This window comes from Amblyomma americanum, chromosome 9 (genome assembly GCF_052857255.1).
Source record: "Amblyomma americanum isolate KBUSLIRL-KWMA chromosome 9, ASM5285725v1, whole genome shotgun sequence".
Taxonomy (NCBI): Eukaryota; Metazoa; Arthropoda; class Arachnida; order Ixodida; family Ixodidae; genus Amblyomma; species Amblyomma americanum.
In genome coordinates this window covers 72,700,159-72,721,411 of record NC_135505.1, presented here as the reverse complement: position 1 = coordinate 72,721,411, position 21,253 = coordinate 72,700,159, and the positions used below count along the sequence as shown (strand labels likewise).

The window sequence follows — 21,253 nt, the reverse complement described above, 5'->3', positions numbered from 1 at the left end:
TTTCAAGCGCTTCTATAAGGATATTCCATGAAAATTACAATGCTGTGTAATTCGGCAGAAAAATAAGATAAGAATTCATTGCTTGCAACCAACGGCACCGCGGTACTTCACCAACAGAACCAGAGTAAACTAGACAAGCTGACTCCAGTTAGAAGCACTCCCGTGCCAGCCTTTATTTCTTATTTTCACACGTCTTGAGAGACAAATACCTAGCTAGACTGTACTGAGTCAAAAATGCATTGTATTTTAATGTATACCGTTGACTTATGACCAGTAATCAATTGGTAGACACTGAAAGAACATGACACCGGTACACTGTCGATACGTGCTTGCGTCGGTAATTTCAATACAAATGATAAAGTTGGTAAGCCAGAACCGACTCGCCCCACAAAGCATTCGAATATATAGTGTTGCAAAGACGCATCCCTGCTTCCTTGGTTACTAGGCGAATGGTACTTTCGGTATCATCGTTACCAGCGTTTAAGCATTCCGCCTGTCTCATCATGTTGTTCAGCTATTTAAAACACCCTCCAGCACCTGTTTAAAATACCAATAGCTTTATTGCACTTTTATGCAAAGAATCTTTACATGTACGTTCGAAGTCATGTCGTCACAGGAATTTTCTCAAAACGCTTGAAAAAAATTTCGTTGGCAATTATTTTGCTTTATAGAGGCCAGAAGTGCAAAGGACGTTTTGTATCCAGAAATTCACATTGTAGTAGATTCTGCTTACGCCAAGCACTTCAACTACGACAAAAAAAGCATCACACTTTACTTGGCAGTTCTGGTGAACGCGGTAAGTGTTCAAGGAATTAAATATTTACGTCCAAATTTTAGATCTAAACAAAGGATGTTATTTATTGGACCATTATTTTGTAATCATTGCCTAAACCCTAAGGTATAGTACTTCTGGCTACTAAGTAACACTGCACTACGCAATAACGAAAACTTTATAAATTAGGCGCTGCATTCAAAAGGCTTCTTTCATTCTAGAACGGCGATGAATCCTTCAGTACCTTAGCATTCGTACGCCTCCGTGTACTAATAGCCACTGTGAGAGGAACTAACCATTCATTGATGGGTCTTCCTGAAACGATGCTTGAAATATATATGGCTACTCCTATATTAGGGCGAGCTTTTGTAGTCCTTGTAGTGCTCTCTAGGAACCACTGTCGTGAGTGGACGACATGAAAACATAGTGGAATTAAAGCCCGATTTGCAGAGCGGTCACTGAAAAATTGTTACATCTCATCAATAGGCAAACCTACGCTACAAGAGCATCCAGAATCCGCGAATACAGCTCAGGATAGTTGCAATCACAGTTTCCGAGACGGTGAGTATTCTACTTTTATTTAGTGCAATAAATTCGTTAAGATCAAGTTTTTTTGAAGTTAACGCGAAATCTATCCTGAAACCAGCTCGATCTAAAAGGCTAACATGAGCGTCAGCATCAAGCTGAACACAATGGGGCGCAAAAACTGCAGCTTCTGTTCCGATGCCTTTGTCTATTTGGCAACTGCCGCTGCCTCCCACGGCATATGCTCTAAAGCTTGGTCGCACGATGGACCTTCGGCCCAGAGAACACAGCGAACCAAGCATAACGTTATATTCCACTTCCGCACCGTGAAGGTGGCGCCTACTACGTGTGTTATTCAGTGCAGTATGACGAAAAGCGCTGTCCATGCCTAATCGGCTTACAGCCACCTGAAAATGGGAGGGCGGAAGCTGTGGGTAAAAGTGTGCTGGACATGTGCATGGCCTTTTTCGGTGCGGGGTCATCAAGGCGCGAATGTTTCAAGTACCTTGACACTTCACTGGTGGGCCAAAGGTCTTTCGTCTGAATACGTCTGAACCATTCAACTTTCGCGCTGATCGTTCGAAGTTGTTCTCATTATTGAACCTAACTTTCAAGACCGCGAATGTTTGAGGAACCCGATGACTACCGTTAGAACGCTAGGGGACATCTAGGAGCAAAAGCAAAAGAAGAATTTAGTTCCAAGCACAGCACTATGAAAGGCCACTGATTTCGATGGCACACAAAGCACAAAAGCTGCGAAGGAAGAGGAAGGTAATGTGAGCTCCACACAGCATCTGATTATGAATCCTCCTCTAAAGTCCAAAGCAGCTATGAAGACCACATGCGCTGCCCGCACAAAAGAACACAACGAGGCGAAAGTTTTTTAGGGGCCAATATTAGCGCCGTATGCTAGGACCATTTATGAGCTGTCCTAGAAAGTGCAAAGCGTTTTCTGTAATTCATTTTGTCCTGACATATTTTGTTTTTTTGGTGATGGTAACTTTATTTGCAGTCAAGCACCAGACACGCTAGTCGCAGCTTTCATGACAGATAGATGGTCTCATTACATAACTCTGGTGGTTACTTTCTTCTCGCAGGAAGAGTCATACCTAGTCATTCCAGGAAGAGACAGAAACCAGATACTCGACGAGGAAACACTAATCCAATTTAACAACTACTACAGAGGAAAACGGGCGTTTGAAGAATCGGACTTGACGTTTCTGATAACTGGGTACGTGATGCAAAAACTATTCTTGTAATAATGACATCAATATGGCTCAAGAAATCCAGTACAACTAGATGTGGAGAAGAGCAAAATTTGTATATTCTTGTCAAAAAATAAAGACATTTTTAAAATTCACTTGCAGTATCAGCGCAGAAGAAAAGATGTAAAATTCATTGATACATTTCTACAGATCTCAACGCAACTCAAACAGTAACAAAGCTGTTGAGAATTTTGGCATTCGTTAACATAATCACCGTGTGATAAACAGCAGCGAAATGAAGTATATGTATTCGTCGTTACTCAGTAATCGTATCTTTTTGTCTATGTTGTTTCGGAGTCACAAAACAGAGGTGTACTGTAATATAAATCAGATACAAAACAAATGTTTGATCTCCTAAAAATAATGCTGCGTTGGATTCGTTCCTTGGAACATTTCTGAAAGTGTGAAGAATTTGTGGTATTCAGTCCTTAGTGGGAGCGCTTGTGCGGAGCTCTTAAATAAGATAATTTGATAACTACTTTATTTCACAACTCAACACGTTGAAACATTGCGGATAAAAATAAGTGAAAAAACTATGAAGTACGAAAATTGAGAACGTGAAAAGTGCGGATCCTGTTTTTTTAATATTTTAGCGAGTGGTATTCAGTGTAGAAAACTTGTACGCGCTCTCTCAAACTTTTAACCTTGATACTTCCCCGGCACTCTCCCGGCTCGATTTCTAGCTGTCCTTTGCTTTCTAGCGTTCTCCCAAGTGGTTACTGCGTATTCATGTTGACAGCATTTTAAATGGTGTGCGGTGCATTTGAAGACTAGATTTTTACATTACATTTCAATTTTTATCCTACTCCTGCCCATCACCTTGCTTTTGTATATATTTTTTGCCTTATCTTTATTCCACAACCATTCTTCTTTTTTCCTCTTCTACTCTAACAATAAATTTCCTTGCACTCTGCCCTGTAGCCATAAATGTCTCTGGGTCGGGGACTGTGTCCTTCTTGCAATGAATATTGAGATGACAGTCGTCATTACCTGCAACAATAGGCAAGCAATCAACAGAAAAAATATGGACAGAAAGCAATGTTTGCCTAAAAATACATAAATTACGAGTAAACTATATATAATATTAAGCATTTAAAAAGCACTGAACCATGAAGAGCACTTCTATGTATATTTTCGAGCGTACATCATTTAATCAATTATCATTTCTGTGCTCAAATAGTATAGCTCGGAGAGCAAGTGCACATGAGACCAAATGTATTTTTCTTTTTCAGCCGAGACATGGTTTTTTATGAAGGCGGCCAGCTTCAGACGTGGGTCGGAGGTATGATTTTACTAGGCAGCTGCTTATTCATACTCAAATAACTAGCTGTTGCATGTAGTTCGAGATGGCCTCGTGAACCGAGATTTTATTTTGGGTAAACTCGCTGTAGCTACGCAGCGTGTGTGAAACAACTATTCGCGGAAGGTCACAGAGCCATACAACATCAGTTTTAATTACAAACAGCTTAAGTTCAGTGCAGCTACACTGCGCCCATTTAGCAATGAAGTGCAGATGGAACTAAAAGAGGCGACCACCTTCACTAGCTGCGAGCTTATGGTTACATTTCACTCCGTTTCTTCTGAGAAAGCACTGCTTGAATGCCTCTAGCCTCATACTTTTATAGTCGCGGTCAGCCCTGGTTCTGCATGTAACTGTGTAGATGTGCCTGTAGGAAGATGGACGCCGGCTTCCGGATATGTTATTCTGTCTGGAAGCTGCGACCGCGAGCTTTAATAAGTTTTCGTTGCGCACCATTGCGCTGTTCCTCTGTTTACTAACGCTTTTTTTTTTGCTCTTTAAAGGCAGTCCTTAAGCTACCTTTTGTGTATTTCGTGCACGTTTAGTACTAAACCTCTATTGGCAAGAAACGCAGCGCAGCAGACAACTGCGCTGATAAGTCGAGATGGACAGGCGCACAGCTCTGCATAATTCTAACACGCCACACGAGGTTTTGAATCATCTAACGCTCTTGCACATCAGACATGGTTGTTGCGAATATTTCTTTCTTTAGTTATTAGATACACCCACAGTTCCAATTGGGGCATTACAGTGCGTGTGTGTGTGTGGCGGTGGTTGGGGGGGTTGGTATAGTTATACAAACACAAAAAAATTGTAAGTTGAGTTTCCCCTTTCAGGTGGTCATGAGAGGAAACACCTTGTTGATGATAAATAGGGGTTTCTCGATGACCCGGTGGTTTCAACTCGCAAACATTCACGTTACTCGAAGCAAGGAGAAGGTTAACTATTTATTTACAACGTAAATAAAACGACCAGAAACAAAGCAAAGAGAAAACTATTTACATGACTAAACCGTTTATCAGACGAATTCAGCCCTCGTTCAGCCCAGAGCGCTCGCTTTTAAACCCTCTGTCTCCGCCCTTAGCGGGGACAGCAACCAATAAGATTAAAAGCGACTCACCTCACCAACCAGTGGGTAGGGAAAGAAAAATAAGGTTTCTGCCAACTAATCATGGATTGAGGAAAGACGACTGATTAAACACTTGGGAAATGAGAGGTTGCAATCAAATTCACAGCACCACAAACGCGACCGCCCTCTCCCACGGCCCAGCCGTTAACACTTTCCTACCTCTTTCGCACACGCGACAAACATACTCCTACGAGACGATCACTAAAGTTGTTTACAGAACACACCGAAAGAGAAGAAGACAGTCGTTACGGGAATAGTGGGTTTCCGGTCACTCGGCTAATACTCAGCCGTATCTCGTGCATTCCCGAAGCCTCAGCAACCCCTTGACAACGCACACATGTCGACACCTGTACATGGTTAGGCTTCTTAAGACGGGCTATGCCCGTGATGGCGCGGAGTAAACAAGAACGTCCGCCGCACGAAGGGAAGGCAGGGACGGGACGGGCCCCTTTGTTGGCGACTTCCGACACCACTGCTGCGGCCTTCTCTTCGAACACAAGACCGACCAGTTCGCGGAAAGGTCAGTGAACTCCACAATGTGCATAAAAAGAAATCACAACAATGACGGGAACATCTTTTTAAGTAATATAAATGTACGAGACATTAAGATAAGACATTTATATTTTTAAACAGTATGGGGATAAAAACAATTAATTTAATAAAGTGTGTCTAGACCGGAGTTCACGCACTTTGTGATTCTGATCAACTGGAGTAGATATGTAATGTAGGAGAAAAAGATACTTTTTCTCTTGGAAATACAACTCTGCTGGGATAGATATTATGAAAAAAATTTGCCTCAATTGTCTCCTCTGTTTAAGAGGTTGCCATTCTAATTTCTGTTTATGATTCTCATACTGGGCTGTTTGCTGTCATTACGAGGAACAAAACGTGCCACCAAGTTCTTTATCCTTTCTAATCTACGTGCAGAGTCCAGAAGAGTGCATGAATTATCGAGCACAGACCTAATATATGTTTTATAAAAATAAAGCTCTTAATCTCGAAGGCACATTCTTAAGTTACGCTGCAAAAACACTTTGCGAGCTTTCCCAAAAGCATAATAAATACGTCGATGCCAACAGTTTTGAATTGACAAGCACACTAAGACACGTATATTCGGCGACAGAAAAGACAATAGGTTTTCGTTGCGCACCACTGCGCTTTTGCTCTGTTTGCTAATGTTTTCTTGTTCTCTAAAGGCAGTCCGTAAGCTACATTTTGTGCCTTTCGTGCACTTTTTCTTCTAAACCTCTATTGGCAAGAAACGCAGCGCTACAGACAACTGCGCTGATAAGTCGAGATGGACAGGCGCACAGCTCTGCATAATTCTAACATGACTCACGAGGTTTTGTATCATCTAGCGTTCTTGCACATCAGACAAGGGTGTTGTGAATATTTGTTTCTTTAGCTATTAGATACACCCACAGTGCCACTTGTGGCATTACAGTGCGTGTGTGTGTGTGGAGGGGGGGTACAGATTTACAAACATAAAAAATGTGCATTAAAACATAATACAACAATGACGGAAACATTCCCTTGTTAGTAATATAAACGTGCAAGACATTACGATAAGTCTCCTTATTTATTTAGGTGCGTGCGGCCCTGCCTAAGTAAAATCTTTTACGGTTTAGAATTTCAAAAACGCAGTTACCGTCGGCGCTTCTCCGCAAGAGGTTTTGCTTACATCGCTCCAATATATGTGTGTTTTCTAAAACCCTGCAGCCAAGGTAACCCTTCCAGTCCACTGCAAACTTAGTGGGCCACAGCAACAAGGGTAGCAGCGTTTCAAAATCTGAAATCTTATATAGATATTACCTCCAGTGGGGAAGATGCCTCTTAATAAATAACGAGACTTCTAAGAAAAGTTAAACCGGTAAATACTCAATATTTGAAAGAAGCCTGTTTATTTGGCTGTGAAGTGAATCCACTTTTGTCTACTGTGAAGTGCTCCACAGCTGAAAATGCTATGCCGAAAAAAGGCTCTCCTAACTGTTAACAGTTCTATTTAAAAACTTCGAAGCATCTTATTGTGAAACAGTCTTTATTGCCCGGCGTCATTTTCTCGTTGTATCCGGATTCGCAGTCCAATAAATAGGCTAGCTGACTCGGCAGTTAGAGTGAATTTACGAGCCTCCGAAACGGTATTCTCGGCACAATCCAGAAGCAGCTTCGCGTCAAGCATCATCACAGTTTTTGGCTGGTACGCGAAAACTACGTCCGCTTATGCTTCGCCTTTAAGAGCAGAATTCGATAGCGCTATCATGTCCTGCTAGCGCTGGCTAATCAATTGCCTACTTGGCATGCTTATAATTACTCATGTACCCGAACGCAGGTCTCCGAGACACTTCATCAAGTCAAAGGCCACAACGCATTCACTACGCCTACCTTTATTCATATTGAACCGATAGGCCTTCATGGCTTATGATAATGTGTGCGTCTCGCAAAACGAAGGCCCTGGGTTCGATTTCGCCCCAAACCCGTTCGCCCAAATATCTTCTCCGCTCAATAATTCTGTAAATCCAATCGAGATTTTTCGCTCATGACCATCGACGCCGGCCTTTCTCCGGCTAGTAACCCTTCTCTAACACATTAAAATCAAACCCGCTTGAATAGAGTGCTTTCTTCAAGGCGAACGTTGCTGCGATACCCTAGGAAATAAAGCGTCTCGTCATATTTTTTTATCATTGTGCACGTACATAGAAATTATATAATATATGGTGGTTTTCATCCACTCTGTGTAATCTTCCTTCTTTTTCCATTCTTTATAAGAACATTTTCTTTATGCTGGAGGTTACACCTGCTGCTTCTTTCCTTTTTTCTTTTGATACTGCTGGTTCTTGCAAAGATGCCACTGAAAGCTTTCTTTAGGATTATTGACATCCGCATGCATTCCTTTGAGGGCATTCACGGCTTAATACCGGTATTAAGGAGAGTATTTTTCTTCAACGTCATCAATATCGCAATCTCTCATTCACCGTTAAGGGTGCCGTGTGGACATTACATAATAGAAGGTGGAGACAGATGGTATAACCGGTAACATAAATGGCAATAACAAGTAAAACAGTTGTTGATATCATTAAAGGGTTGGGAAGGAATCATAGAGAAACAGACTGAATATTACTGTATTAATTTTGTGATTTCTTTCATTGTCGTCATCATCGCGAACTGTGCTCTAGTTCGCTATAGAAGCAGACAAAAAAACTGATTTAATATGTGCTCGATTTTATTTATAGTGACGTAGTTTACACTGAGGATATTCTATAGCTGCAGCTGGTGTAATTTATGTTCGCACTTTGCAGAATATTTCACCTAATAGTACTTTGACTGAACATCCCTACTTGTAGCGTGCAGTTACCCCTGCTCCCAAACAGTTAACATCACCTTGCACGCGAACAGGTGCCGGAAGACATTGTATGCTGTAAGACATGGCAAACAATATGTCGTGCGACATTCTAAAGGTGTTTTAGGGCACGTAGTATCAGCTTTAGAATTTCTAGAACATGCGAGGTGCTAGAAGTGACAATGAAAGAAGACTTAGGGAACGGGGAGGGGGGGGGGGGGGGGGGGGGGCAATCGCTTCCCGTCCAGAATTTGCTCCTCGCCGTTTTTGCATAGGTGTTGATATTTATGAAATATTCTCAAAATGCCCTCATGGAGGGTGTTAGGAGTAATGAGTTGAAAATTGCAAGTCAATGTCGATCTTTACAGAAAAATAAGCATCATTTTTTTCTGCACTAAGAGCACTGAGCGCAGCCCTTTGTTGCGTATGAATGCGAAAAGAAAGTCATAAACTCTACCTAAAGCTCTCCTATGTCGAAGACTCAATTCTTTTCAGATAAGCTTGTTCTTAATATTACATGCTTTTTACAGGTTATGCTTTTGTTGCTGGAATGTGCCAGGACTATAGAGTCGGAATGTGTGAAGATCGTGCCACTAGTTATTACGGCGTCTATGTATTCGCACATGAAGTGGGACATTCGTAAGTAAACAAAAATAAGTTATGTTTACACTGCATAAATATTCCACAATTAAGCTTTCGTGAGTGCAGAAGATATTTGACTGCTTCTATTTCGCATTATAAATTGTGAGCCTTTGAAGGGCCTCTAAAAGAGTAAATGGAGTCCACCGTCTGTCAGTAGCCAGTGGAAAAAAGGTCGCTCACAACCACCCTGACAGGGAACAGCCCACTATCTCGGATATAGCGACCTTTCACGTGTTAACGTCGAATATAAGGAACTTTTTGTGTCGCCAAAGTTACAAGGAACATAATAATTCTACATCAGATACAACGAACTTTAGCAAGTCCTTCTGACATATAAAGAACTTAAGGCTGTTAGGGCATTCAGTCGATCCGTGGAGGATAGCGTAACTGGTTTATTGTGAATTAAATTTAGAACCAAATTTACTTTGCTGCTATACCGCAGTGGTCACGTGTTTCTCGGCATGGCCGTAAATGAGTAGACCCTGAGCACTTGTCAGATCTTTTAATGCATGAAATGTTTATTCAGCACCCTATTTTCTCACTCATTATTTCAGTCTCTTGAACCAATACACTGCTGCTAATCAGAATCCTATTGGCGCATAAAACTCGTTCTTTTTTTCCAATAATGCACCTGTTTGAGAATCCTTCAGTGTTTGTCGGCTACTTTGCCTTGAAAAAGCAATTCCGATTCTTTTACCTTCATGATAAATGTTAATTCTGCGTTCGCCTATTTAGTGCAAAACAACTACGATTGGAAGGCAATATGAAGCTGATGCTTTGAAATTTGCGACTTCAGCTACAAAATTTATGCTTCACCACGCGCACCTATGCATAAAGAGCTGCAGTAAACTGCTCGATAGGTCTGATGTTTTTTGTTTTTTCATTCACTACTAACCCTTCAGGATAATAAACAATAATAAATGCTTGGTATTATTTCGTTTTTTTAAGGAAATGATCTGAAATAATGACCACGCATATTGAAATGAAACATTTCTTGATGTGGTTAGCGGTATACAAATAGGGTAATAATAACTGCTAAATAAAAAAACACAATTTTCTTGTAAGCCAAAAGATGCATATCCCCGGTTTTATGTAAACCGTCATAACTATATCACATAATCTAAAGTAGGACCGTTGAGTTTATAACAGAAGCGTTTTTCAGACATCTGTCGTGCATTCCTTCCGTACTTTTTTTCCACCTTCCATCCGTCCTTCCTTCCGTCCTTCGTTCCTTGCTTCTTCCGTTCCCCCATTCTTCCTTCCTTCCGTCGTTGCTTCCTTGGTTCTTTCGTTGCACCCATCCTTCCTTCCTTCCTTCCTTCCTTCCTTCCTTCCTTCCTTCCTTCCTTCCTTCCTTCCTTCCTTCCTTCCGTCATTGCTTCCTTGGTTCTTTCGTTGCACCCATCCTTCCTTCCTTCCTTCCTTCCTTCCTTCCTTCCTTCCTTCCTTCCTTCCTTCCTTCCTTCCTTCCTTCCTTCCTTCCTTCCTTCCTTCCTTCCTTCCGTCATTGCTTCCTTGGTTCTTTCGTTGCACCCATCCTTCCTTCCGTTCCTCCTCCCAGTCGTCCTTCCTTTCTTGGTTGCGTGGTTCTAACGGTTCTTCACACCGTCGTCTTTCACTACTGCCACAAGAGAGAAAACAGGAACGGTTATAACGTTTATCGAGTCAGCGTTATTATATTCCGAAAAAACGCCTTTCTCTTACTAAATACCCTGATAGAAGCGATAAAGAACGTCGATAATGGCCACACGCCTAATATTTCGACTATATTCTTCTGGGACTCCTATGCAAACAAATACTTACACTTCATAAAGACGATTCTAACATGTGCGGCTACTATTATAGCAGTCACTTCGCTGTATAGGATTCCTGAGGCATACCAGCTAAGAACACACGTTGGTCATTAACAAAGATTTAGTCCTTACGAACCGTTCTGAGTATTTTTTTTTACTTCCAAGAAAGCGCAATCGCGAAGATCTTCGCAATACTGATGACACTATATCATCCCATATTGTGACCGTAGCAGAACCAAGATATGGAAGCCAAACCAAACTCATCAAATTTATACAACATTTCAAGCCAGTAAGAGAGTTGGCGTCTTGACGTTCTTACATATATTTCGAGCCATAGGCAATAAAAAGTGCACACTCTTTCAAGAAGCGCCTAGAGTAACGATTATTGTGGCTTCAATGAATATTATTCTGCTAACTGTAACTGCTTCAAAATTTTGAAATTACGGGCTAACTAGTGGAGAGGCAAAGGAGGAATGCAGAACTGTCAGTAAATACTCCTTTAAAGACAGATCTGGAACAAATTGACCTTTTACCGGTATTAGTAGAAAACATAACTTATAATCATTTGTAACCGTTTGTAAAAGACCAAGGCGAAAAAGTTCCGGTGTCGTTATGACCAACCAATTTCGAAGTGGAATGCGGATGCTGGCGTCAAGTATGTCTGGGTGTTTATACCTGAATCTACAATACACCGCCGTGCTTTTTGAAAGGCTGGCAACGCTGAAAGGCTGGCAAAGGCTGTATGAACGTCACGAGTGTAAATTGACTCGAGGAAAGATGCCAGTTGATTTTCTCGGTCACAGATTCGTTATTTTCTCCCGCCCAACAGTCAGCATAGGCAATAAGATAAAGAGTCAATCCCCACTGCCAACCAGGATTGAATAGAGTTGCTTTCAGTGGCCCTTCTAATCTGAAAGTATAATGTTTTAATGTGGCAAATTGCCGATTCGTTGTTCACGAAAGGCAAGATGTATTGTATGAAAGGCCCTCCTTTTTGGCCGCTAGTGAAAAACGCGCCGCGCCTCAAACGTCAAAATCAATACAAGCCGAGGCTGCTATTCTTTTTTGGCTGTAAAAAATAACTGAATTTTTCTACTTAGATCATTCTTAACTTGCATTAAAACACTTAATATCGGCGAAGCATAGGAAGCCAATCTTTTTCTGTAATAGGCGCAGAATTTTCTTGAATGCAATGCAATATTGGGTATGAAAGCAGTACAGGTTTAGGAGCTTTCCGTTGCTGTAATGTTCTCTTAATTTTTACAGACTAGGATGTGTTCACGACGGGTCACCGGCTGAATCGCAAGTACCAGGCCACAGAGGGTCGCAGCAATGCCCTTGGAGTGAAGGATACATCATGAGCTACGAGATGAAAGATAGCAGGCAGTACCAATTTTCAACGTGCTGTCAGAACGACATCAGGAATTTGATAAGGTAATTGAAATTTCGGCGTACTGCCGTCTTATGTTGAAAATCTTATTTAACACCGAAATAGGCAGTGTAGCAAACGGTAAAAAATTTCTGCGCGTATCCGCAGCGAAGGGTTCTGCAAACCGCATTTCAGCGTTAGAAAACGTGTAGCTATCTACGCATTTTTTTCCATGATGTTTATCCCGAGCTTGGTGCGGGTAAGAATAAAAAAACATTTAGAACATATTTTGTAGGTCCCTGCACTGTTAAAAAATGTCGAAATGAGCTCATGTTTCTAAATTTAATAAACCAGTAAAGGGCTTCACAAAAGATTACGCTAATTTGAGCATGGTAGTCAGCTGCAGTTTTCAACTTTTATACTTTATTCTCCTTTAGACAGGCGCAATGGAGATGCCTGATAGAACGGAAGAAGAAAAGCATAAAAAAGAAGGGCTTTCCAGGACAGCATACTTCGGGAGATAACTACTGCAAGAGAGTTTATTACCAAGAACCTGGAATTTACTATGACAGGGTAACGTGCTTTTCCTAATCTCTCTCACCAAAAACGCTCGCGTCTCTATACAAAGGCGCAGCTCAATTCAAAATGTGACCTTTTATTTTTTTAGCATTATGGAGTTCAAAATTGCAAAGTTCGCTGTCAAGGGCAGCGATACCATTATACGATTGGTGTGGTCGACGGAACCCCTTGTGACCAAGAAAGGAAGGGAAGACTGGTATGTTTTGAAACGTGCACTTCTTGGTTCTTTTATATTGCTATCATTTAGAACGAAAAATCTAAGAGATCACAGATATCAGTGGTAAAGGTAATTCTCTCAGTTGTTCTTCAGAGAAGGTCCGTAACTTCTGATTAACCTCCGCTTGCGCATTCAGTTCAACTTGCACCATGATTGGAGCCGTTTCCGCAGCAACAGCAGAGAATTCGTGTAGCCATATCTTTGCAACCGACTCTACCCTCACAGCAGTTATGAAGATATATAAGCACTTCTTGCTACCAGCGCTAGCAGGTGTGCTGCGCGGGTGCTTTTTGCTGGGCGTGCTTTTTTATAAATTTTTTTCTTGCGAAGTTAGCCTGCTCGAACGGCCCAATAGTAGCGGTCACCTGCTTTGGGGAGCATTTGAGCACTAGACGCAAAAAGAAAACGCGCGCTTCCCTTGAATCCTTCAATTAAAATGAGTTGAGACACCTCAGAAGTGCGTGCTGTCGTCGATGCATTGAATTTCAAACGCGCTGCTCTCACATTTTCATTGCTGTCAAATTGTCTAAGAGAACGTCTTATTCAAGAAGCACGCTCTAGGGATTTGGAATCTTTGGCAAGCTTAAGTGTTAATCTTCTTCTCTGTTCTCTGAAAGCAACATGTGGTTGTATAATTAGAGGCAGATATTTGTCCGCATCATTTTGCCGCCGAATCTTTAAATTCTAAATATGGCGAAGGCATCAGGCGAGCAGGTGTTAAATCATGGGGCAATGAGAACGGGTGGTGGTATAAATTTTTTATTTGGTGGCATCTCAAAGATTCGTTTCGGCATTAACGGGCTTACCAGGACAGCATACATCAGGAGAAAACTACTAAAAGATAGTTTATTATGTAGCTCAGCTCAGTATAAAAGTTCAGTATTTGTTGAAAGAGGTCTTTCTGCAATATGAAAGCAGATCCTTTCAGTACTTATCAACTTCGCAGTGACAAAGCAGTGTGCCGACGGTATTGAATATGGAGTGATAAGCATTACAAACAGTTCCTGCAGTAAAATATCGAAAACTGAGATAGAATAAATCTTCCAAATGAAAATAAAGGCCATAGTAAGTGAGAACAGTACTCTTACAAACAAAATAATTAAATACAGGTACCTTCTAGCTAAAGGCCATTCCACAAAAAACTCGGCGCCATCCGGAAGTTATAGACTAGAAGACGGAACAAGGTACTCCGCTTCATTGCGTTTGGTTATTGTCCTTTACAGTACGGCTACTCCAGCCTGCTAGAATAAGCCCTTTCCCTTTACCATTATTTCTTAATAACCAGGAAAAGCGCAGCTATCAAATTTTACTACCAAGGCAAGACCGACATCGTTTTGCTCATCGTACTATAACAACTCTCTCTTGCAACCTTTTTTTCTCTTGAGTGATTGGATAAAATTCTTCAGAAGTTTTACTGCTTTCGCATAATACCTTTCATCAAATTGAACTGCAAAATATGTGCTTTATCACTGTCCACAGTCCTCCCCAGCGAAGAACACGTAGAGGGAATGTTAACACTCCGCAACTTCATTCTGGCGATAAAGGCGGAGATAACACAGCGTTAAAAATTATGGCTGCCCCGGCTCTTGATGCGCTCCCCCACCTCGGGCATATCTTCTTCAAGCCCACGATTAGCAATGCCCCACCAACGTCTGCAGGAACACGTCATTGCTGCTTCCATCTACACATAGATATATGATTATTCTTAGGCTACACAGGAACATCAAAGAAAAACTGGCTTCGGTCAAGACGGCATTTTAGTACGATTCTGAAATCTCAGCAACGTCAGCCTATTTCTTCAAGTTTGTTTCTGTTATACGCTCTCCTGTTATGCGAAAACTTTGCAGCTCTCTGTCTTGGGCAGGCATCCCTGAAGCTCGTTTTCTGAAGTGGTTAGACATATCGAAATTCTGGCATCGACCGCAATCTATAATCCTCATGGCCTATGCAGAGTTTTGTGTTTAAAATTAGCAACTTTTGGGACAGAGGTTTCAGTGCTTCTTTTGCAAAGAACTTGAGCCTTTCTTCGCGGGCACTAACCGACGAAACAAGATCTTTTTTTGTTTTGTGGAATAAAAATGCGGAACAGATGGTAATAACAATTACAAGCTTTAATTTACCTTAAATTAAAACTTGAACGCGAGCAGTCGAATACGAACTCGGAAAAAGTTAAACCACCTTTGTCCCTGTGTCATGCGAAGCAACTCGCCCTAAAAGCTTGTTTTCTTCCCATTATAGCAATTATGTCAGATATACCTGCTTTTGCTGAAACAATAATCTTGTTCGCAGAATAAAGATGGAGAGTGCTTATCCTAGTTTCAGGAAAACAACGTAGCTAGGTAGGTAGGCCTCAAGCAATGCTGGCACATACCCACTGCGGGGGAGTGGCGCGAACAAGGTTATTGTGAGAAATTTCTTCGTTCTCCTTCAACGTAAATTCTGCTGAAGAGCATTCAATCCTTGCTTGAGGTTCCGCATTTAAGCTGCGGAATAATTTGGAAGGTAATGTAGACTAAGCCTTCCCTATTGTTAGAACTGACACCACAGATATAGGCCAGTCCGTAAGCTAGCCACGGAAGCGCTAAAAAGAACAATATGTTGCCTACCCTATAAAGCGGGTATGCTATTTTTAACAGTACCGCTCTACTACCAACGGTGACTCTAAATCTAAATTTTTTTGAAAAGCGTATATTTTTATTTTCACCACTCATTCTTTCATTTATGTTTTTTTACAGCGATGTATGCTGGGTGAATGCGTCCGAAGGAAGGAGTAGCATTAAAACTTGTTCTTGGTTAAGAGCTGTGCTCATCTCCACTTGTAAGGTGTCACCGACACCTCAGTGAAACATGCATTCTAATAAATGCCATCATGAACTAAAACCATAAAATGCATCGACTTCCCAGTTTGTTTCGCAACTTCCCTTTCGTTAATTATAATGCCCTCCAGCGTTAATTTTTCTGGCTGCCTCTCAAGCAGCCACAATTGTCAATGTGTCTTTCCGTATCTCGCTTGGATTTTATACAGGTTCTTGCACGTAAGACTTCCAGAAATTTATAAAAGCATCTATTGCTTTTTGAAGACGGCTCTCATCGTAATGAAAGTCTCCGCAGTGCTTTGTACCAAGAACACTTGCAAGTTTTAAATAACAGGGCATTTAGCTTGTACAAAATATTTTCCTTTTTAACTATGTTTGCTGCACTTTTCATTTAATGAGATATTTGTAGTTCTGCGCGCCTAACATTCGTATCTGTTTTTAGCATTTTCTAAAATACCACTCTCGAACTCGCTGCAGCTCTAGGAGTTTAAGCGCCGCGTACGGGTGACACCAAAATCGCGCAGTGAGAGAGAAAGCACTAGCTACACCTACGAGCGGGTTACACACTGGGCTTAAAAGTGAATTCGACCTGCTCCCGAATCCCACCTGGGTGATGCGAAAAGAGCATGTGACAACCGAGCCTCTGTTCGATGTGCCTGGCTGGTGCGGCTACCGCTCTATCTACATAGTTTCGATTAGCCTTTGGAAATTATTGATATCAGCTGAACTATTCTCGAGTACAGTCGAGTTGCTTCCTAAAGAAAAGAGCATAATCAATACTCTTCAAGGGTTCTCTTCTAAAGCTTTTCCTACCTTGAGACACTTTTACCTTGTTATTGCCAGTTAAGAACACCCTGGACGTGGTTTCAAAACATTCCGTATTTTATGCTTTCTTAATCGTTTGCCGCTTTCAGGGGTTCTTTGAGATAGGCGATGCTTTGGAAGATGTCTAGTCTTTTGGGAGATTTACTCAGATATCAAATAATGCATGTTTTCGTCGACAACAGATGTAAGTATGAAAAGAATTGAAGAAATTGCATGGCGTTGTATAGATGGCTCTTGCACGGTGGAATCCAGCTTCAGGCGTTGGCCAGCCGCCTCTGCTAAACGCAATGGATAATTTAGCACTCGCGGCTAGTGCGCTGGAAAGCGGATGTAGTTCAGAATATAACGGCGTTACATCCTTCACTTGCAAAGTAAACGGTTCATATCTCAGCCAGATTTAAAGACAGACCGATATATAGCCATAACTCTTCACAATTGCTCGTTTTATCTCCGAACACTCAGAACACTAAAATTAAACAATTCAGGCCGCTGCTATTTCCGCTTATGTGCTCAAACTCACCGGGTGAATGGCTGAAGTGTTATGAGCACTTACGATACATTGCACTTGTAGCAGTCGGTTGGTTCTACGATAACATTGCGCGATGGCGACCAACCAGAGCACATGCAGCATGGGGAGCCAGTAATAACCGTATAATATTGCGCAAGCTGAAGCATATTGTGGCAATGCAAGGCACCTTGCGGAGTTTTTTTTACTTTCTGGGTTATTGAATAAATGTAAAAAGCTCGGAAGTTGCCTCAGGCACCCCAATGAAAAGCTTAACTTGTATATTTACCTCTATTCGTCCCAAGCTAGAATACGCATGTGCGGTTTGGCCTCCATAAAAACAAAACCTTTCTAGTATTCTTGAAGCAGAGCAGAGTCGAGCTGCGAGATTCAGCTTTTCGGTCTATTTTTTAATATGAGTGTGACTAACTAAAACTAATGCTAACCTCACAACATAAGTACCAACAAAAAACTAAGAGTGTTCCTTTTCTGTCACATCTACTATCACAAATTTCTCAAATCAATCATCATCCCCAAGCACAGCATTTCGAACTGTATGAACCAGGACCCAAGGCCATTTACCTTCACCTTTCATGAATATCTTCACTTTTGTCATCATTTTTCTCCATAGAGCAAGGACCTTTCATTCACTTTCAAACCACTCTAGCGTATCAGCTCTAGCCATAATTCTTCACATCATCCAATAAAAAAAATCAAACTCCTTAGTTATATATCTTCCTATATTATACCTTTCTGTTTTTAGTTTATGGAGGTTTAACGTCCCAAAGCGACTCAGGCTATGAGGGACGCCGTAGTGAAGGACTCCGGAAATTTCGACCTCCTGGGGTTCTTCAACGTGCACTGACACCACACAGTACACGGGCCTCTAGAACTTCGCCTCCATCAAAATTCGACCGCCACGGCCGGGATCGAACCCGCGTCTTTCAGGCCAGCAGTCGAGCGCCATAACCATTCAGCCACCGTGGCGGCTATTTATACTTTTCAATGGGAGCTCTGATGCACTCTGGAAGACGATAAAGTGGCTCTAGATCAGAACGCCATCCCCTTGCCTCTGCAGTAGTTTTCCCGATTTACAACATAATGATGAAACCACTTTTCTTTTTTGGTGGCGGTGATGGAAGTGGACGCTGTTGTACTTCAGTTTGGTCGTTCAGCTGCTGCCGCCCAGAGGAAACGTCTTGGCTCTCCGGATGACGCAAGCAGCCAGGCCCCCGTGGTGTACTCGGCCACCAGGGATGACGACGGCTTCATCAGAGTCCTAAGCAAGAAGGCCAAACAGAGACTGCTCAGAGGCGACGACTCGTCGTTGCCGAGTGCGTCCACGATCACAACAGGGCGAAGATAATAGGCACATACTGTCCTATTTGTGCCAGAGACTCCAGGAGACAATCTGAACCACATCAATAGGCAAGCCACGTCTGCGTTCCTGGAGGCTCGTGTCCAGGAAGCAATTAATGATGTGAGGGTGAATAGTTTTAGGAATGTCATCCCCATTGATGTATTGGACTTCAACGCGCTTGAGAGTTTGAGCAAAATCAGAACGCTCGGCGGCATCAGCCTTCGTTCCCATGTTCTTCCGAGCAGTGGCACTACGGCACGCGTCGTTAACGACGTCGACGTAGCCATCCGCGACTCTGATGCCCATTTTGTTTCAACCAGCTACCGACGGTACAACCATACTGTAAGCTCAGCGTCTTGGGAGGACAAAGAGCATCAAGTTGACCTTCCAAGCGGACTGCATCCCAACGTACGTGAAGGTTGGGCACTTTCAGCGTCCGGTTAGGCCTTTGGTCCCGAAGCCTCTTTAGTGCCGGAAATGCATGAAGATAGGAGACGTGAGCAGTGTGTGCAATTTTCCTATCGTGTGCCCACAGTGTACTAAGCCACAGAGCGGCGATTCTTGCCGGGAAACAATCCTTACGTGTGCAATTGTTGGGGCCCTCACGACGCTGCCTCAAAAGATTGTCCTCGCCTGAAAGGGGAAAGGATGATACTAAATGAAATGACAAGAGATTATTCCACACACACAGAAGCTGCCGCTAAGGTGCGATGACTTCGTCCCGTTCGTCACAGACCTTCTAAAAGTGTAGCGAGCTTTGGATAAGATCATCCAAGAATTTCCACAATTTGTCCTCCCTCTCCGTATAATAGTTAAAGGATTGGGAGCAATATGACTGGCGAGGCACAAACGCTTGTCGCAGACGACCTTGGCTATTCCTGCCTTAGCTACACACACCCGCAGTGACCAAGCAGGTATTGCGTACTCAGACTCCAGAGCCCACTGCTAATCAAGCGCAAGTCACAACTCCAATCCAAGACCGTGACCGGCAAGTGACTTCGTCATCGCTCCCGAAGCAATGCACACGATAAATGATAGAACAGCCACCGCGCACCCAGTGTGTTGAGCCTACTGCTGGTCGGGTAGTAGGTCAGAAACCGGAGCAGGCCGCAGACGAAGAAGTGATTGCAATGCTTAAGCCAACCTTGAATATCATGCGTGTGCTGCTTTCCAGCATGCACATGACAGCGGCACAGAATGCACTGAAGATGCTGGATTTGCTGAATCCAGTGCTTGCAGCTGTCCACCAGCCGGCACAACAAATCCTCCAGCCTCATCCTTCCGAGAATTTCGATGCTTACGTGGTCATAAACATTATCAGCCCCAACGGCAAGCAGCCTTTCTTGACACTGAAACGTCTGTGCTGCCTTGTGATGGAGGGCCCTTGATAGTTTCCACTCAGGTCGTAGCAATTGGCAGCCCTCAAGGTGTGCAGGCCACAGCTGCGGCGGCCCTGTGACTTGCAGTGCCTGTGTCATTGCCTGTAGTGCTTTCTACGGACCGCAATTCTCTATTTTTTTCTTTTACGCCCCCCTTCACCCTCTCTACCAGTGCAGGGTAGCCAACCGGAACATTTTAGCGGTTAACTTCTGTGCCTTTCCTCTACCACTTCTCTTTCTCTCTCTTTGATTTACTCATATATGAAAAATTCGGCAGAAAAGTTTAAGGTAGCTTACGTGTCAGAATTCAAAAGCATTAAAGTGCTGAGCCATGATACGCTGCTGAATGACTGTGACTTCGAGGCTTCAGTATGCATAGTTTGCATAAAGTCTATGCACCTTACGTTTCGTAAGTTGCAAAGCATTAAGTTATGCTACGTAGCAGAATGACTGTGACTGGAGTCAAGATTTTATGCGTTACATTTCATCATTCATGAATACACTAGTTCGGTGACATGTGATGTGACCTCGTATAGTGGCCGTTCTTAAATAATCAGAATTTCATAATATGGATGCCACCTATGAATAATTTTTTTCTATTGTGAAATAAAATGCTTTCGCATTAACAAATAAAAATATTAACAATGAATGAAGGCGCCCTAATGCTGCGTCTTCTGCTCTGGCCGAAGCCCATTTATTTTTCCACTTAAATTTTCGTCAGCATCTTGCTATTTGCACATTAAACGTCATCCCTGTGTGTCTCCACTGAGCACCTAAATTTTGTTATGAACGCCTGGAAACACTCCCTGAAATTCTCAGGGCCATGTAAAACAATGTAATCTCTGACTACATTTCTGTTCAGAGAATGACTCGATGCTCTCGTTTAATCATCGACAAGCTATGCCCTACAGCAAAAGTGATGCCTATACATTGTCCGCCAGATGGTGCTCGATGGCTTGCAAATTGCATGTCTGTGCCCTAATGAGAAGCTCTAGCCGCATTACTGCAGTACGATGCTGGGTCCATTTGAAAAATTATTGCTCTCATGAAATAGTTTTACGTGTTAATTTTTTTCCTAAATGGCCAAATCAGAGCTGTAGGCGCTCTCCCTCATGTTGGTGTTTTGCGCGATCGTGAGTAATCGACATTTTCCAGACGCTTACACAAACATAATTAGCTTGCAGTAAATATATTTTGTGAGAGTTTGTACTTTAAAAGTATTCAAGTTCAAAGAATTTACAATTCTTGTGAATGCGGCAACATTAAGCCCCACCGCCATCGAATTCAAATCACAATACTACTTGTTGTGAGGGCGCCAATGAAAGTGTCATGTAATCACAAAGTAGAGAAAGATGTAAAATTTGTGACTAATGGTTCAAAAATAACAGGTGTCGAAGTGGCGCTTAAATTAATTGTTAATTGCACGCAGGGAAAAAAAAG

General features: G+C 42.3%; 1 protein-coding gene across 1 annotated transcript in view; it reads left to right on the top strand.

Moving 5' to 3' along the window:
* The window catches only part of LOC144104412 (venom metalloproteinase antarease-like TtrivMP_A), a 31,659-nt gene extending 15,843 nt beyond the window's left edge, over window positions 1–15,816 (top strand). Inside the window, exons 6-14 of the mRNA XM_077637397.1 lie at window positions 672–796; window positions 1,259–1,333; window positions 2,395–2,528; window positions 3,795–3,844; window positions 8,859–8,967; window positions 12,030–12,197; window positions 12,570–12,705; window positions 12,800–12,907; window positions 15,664–15,816. Of these exons, the coding sequence (XP_077493523.1) occupies window positions 672–796; window positions 1,259–1,333; window positions 2,395–2,528; window positions 3,795–3,844; window positions 8,859–8,967; window positions 12,030–12,197; window positions 12,570–12,705; window positions 12,800–12,907; window positions 15,664–15,702 (944 nt within the window). The 3' untranslated portion in view covers window positions 15,703–15,816. The remainder of the gene's footprint in view (window positions 1–671; window positions 797–1,258; window positions 1,334–2,394; window positions 2,529–3,794; window positions 3,845–8,858; window positions 8,968–12,029; window positions 12,198–12,569; window positions 12,706–12,799; window positions 12,908–15,663) is intronic.
* The last annotated feature ends 5,437 nt before the right edge of the window (window positions 15,817–21,253 follow it).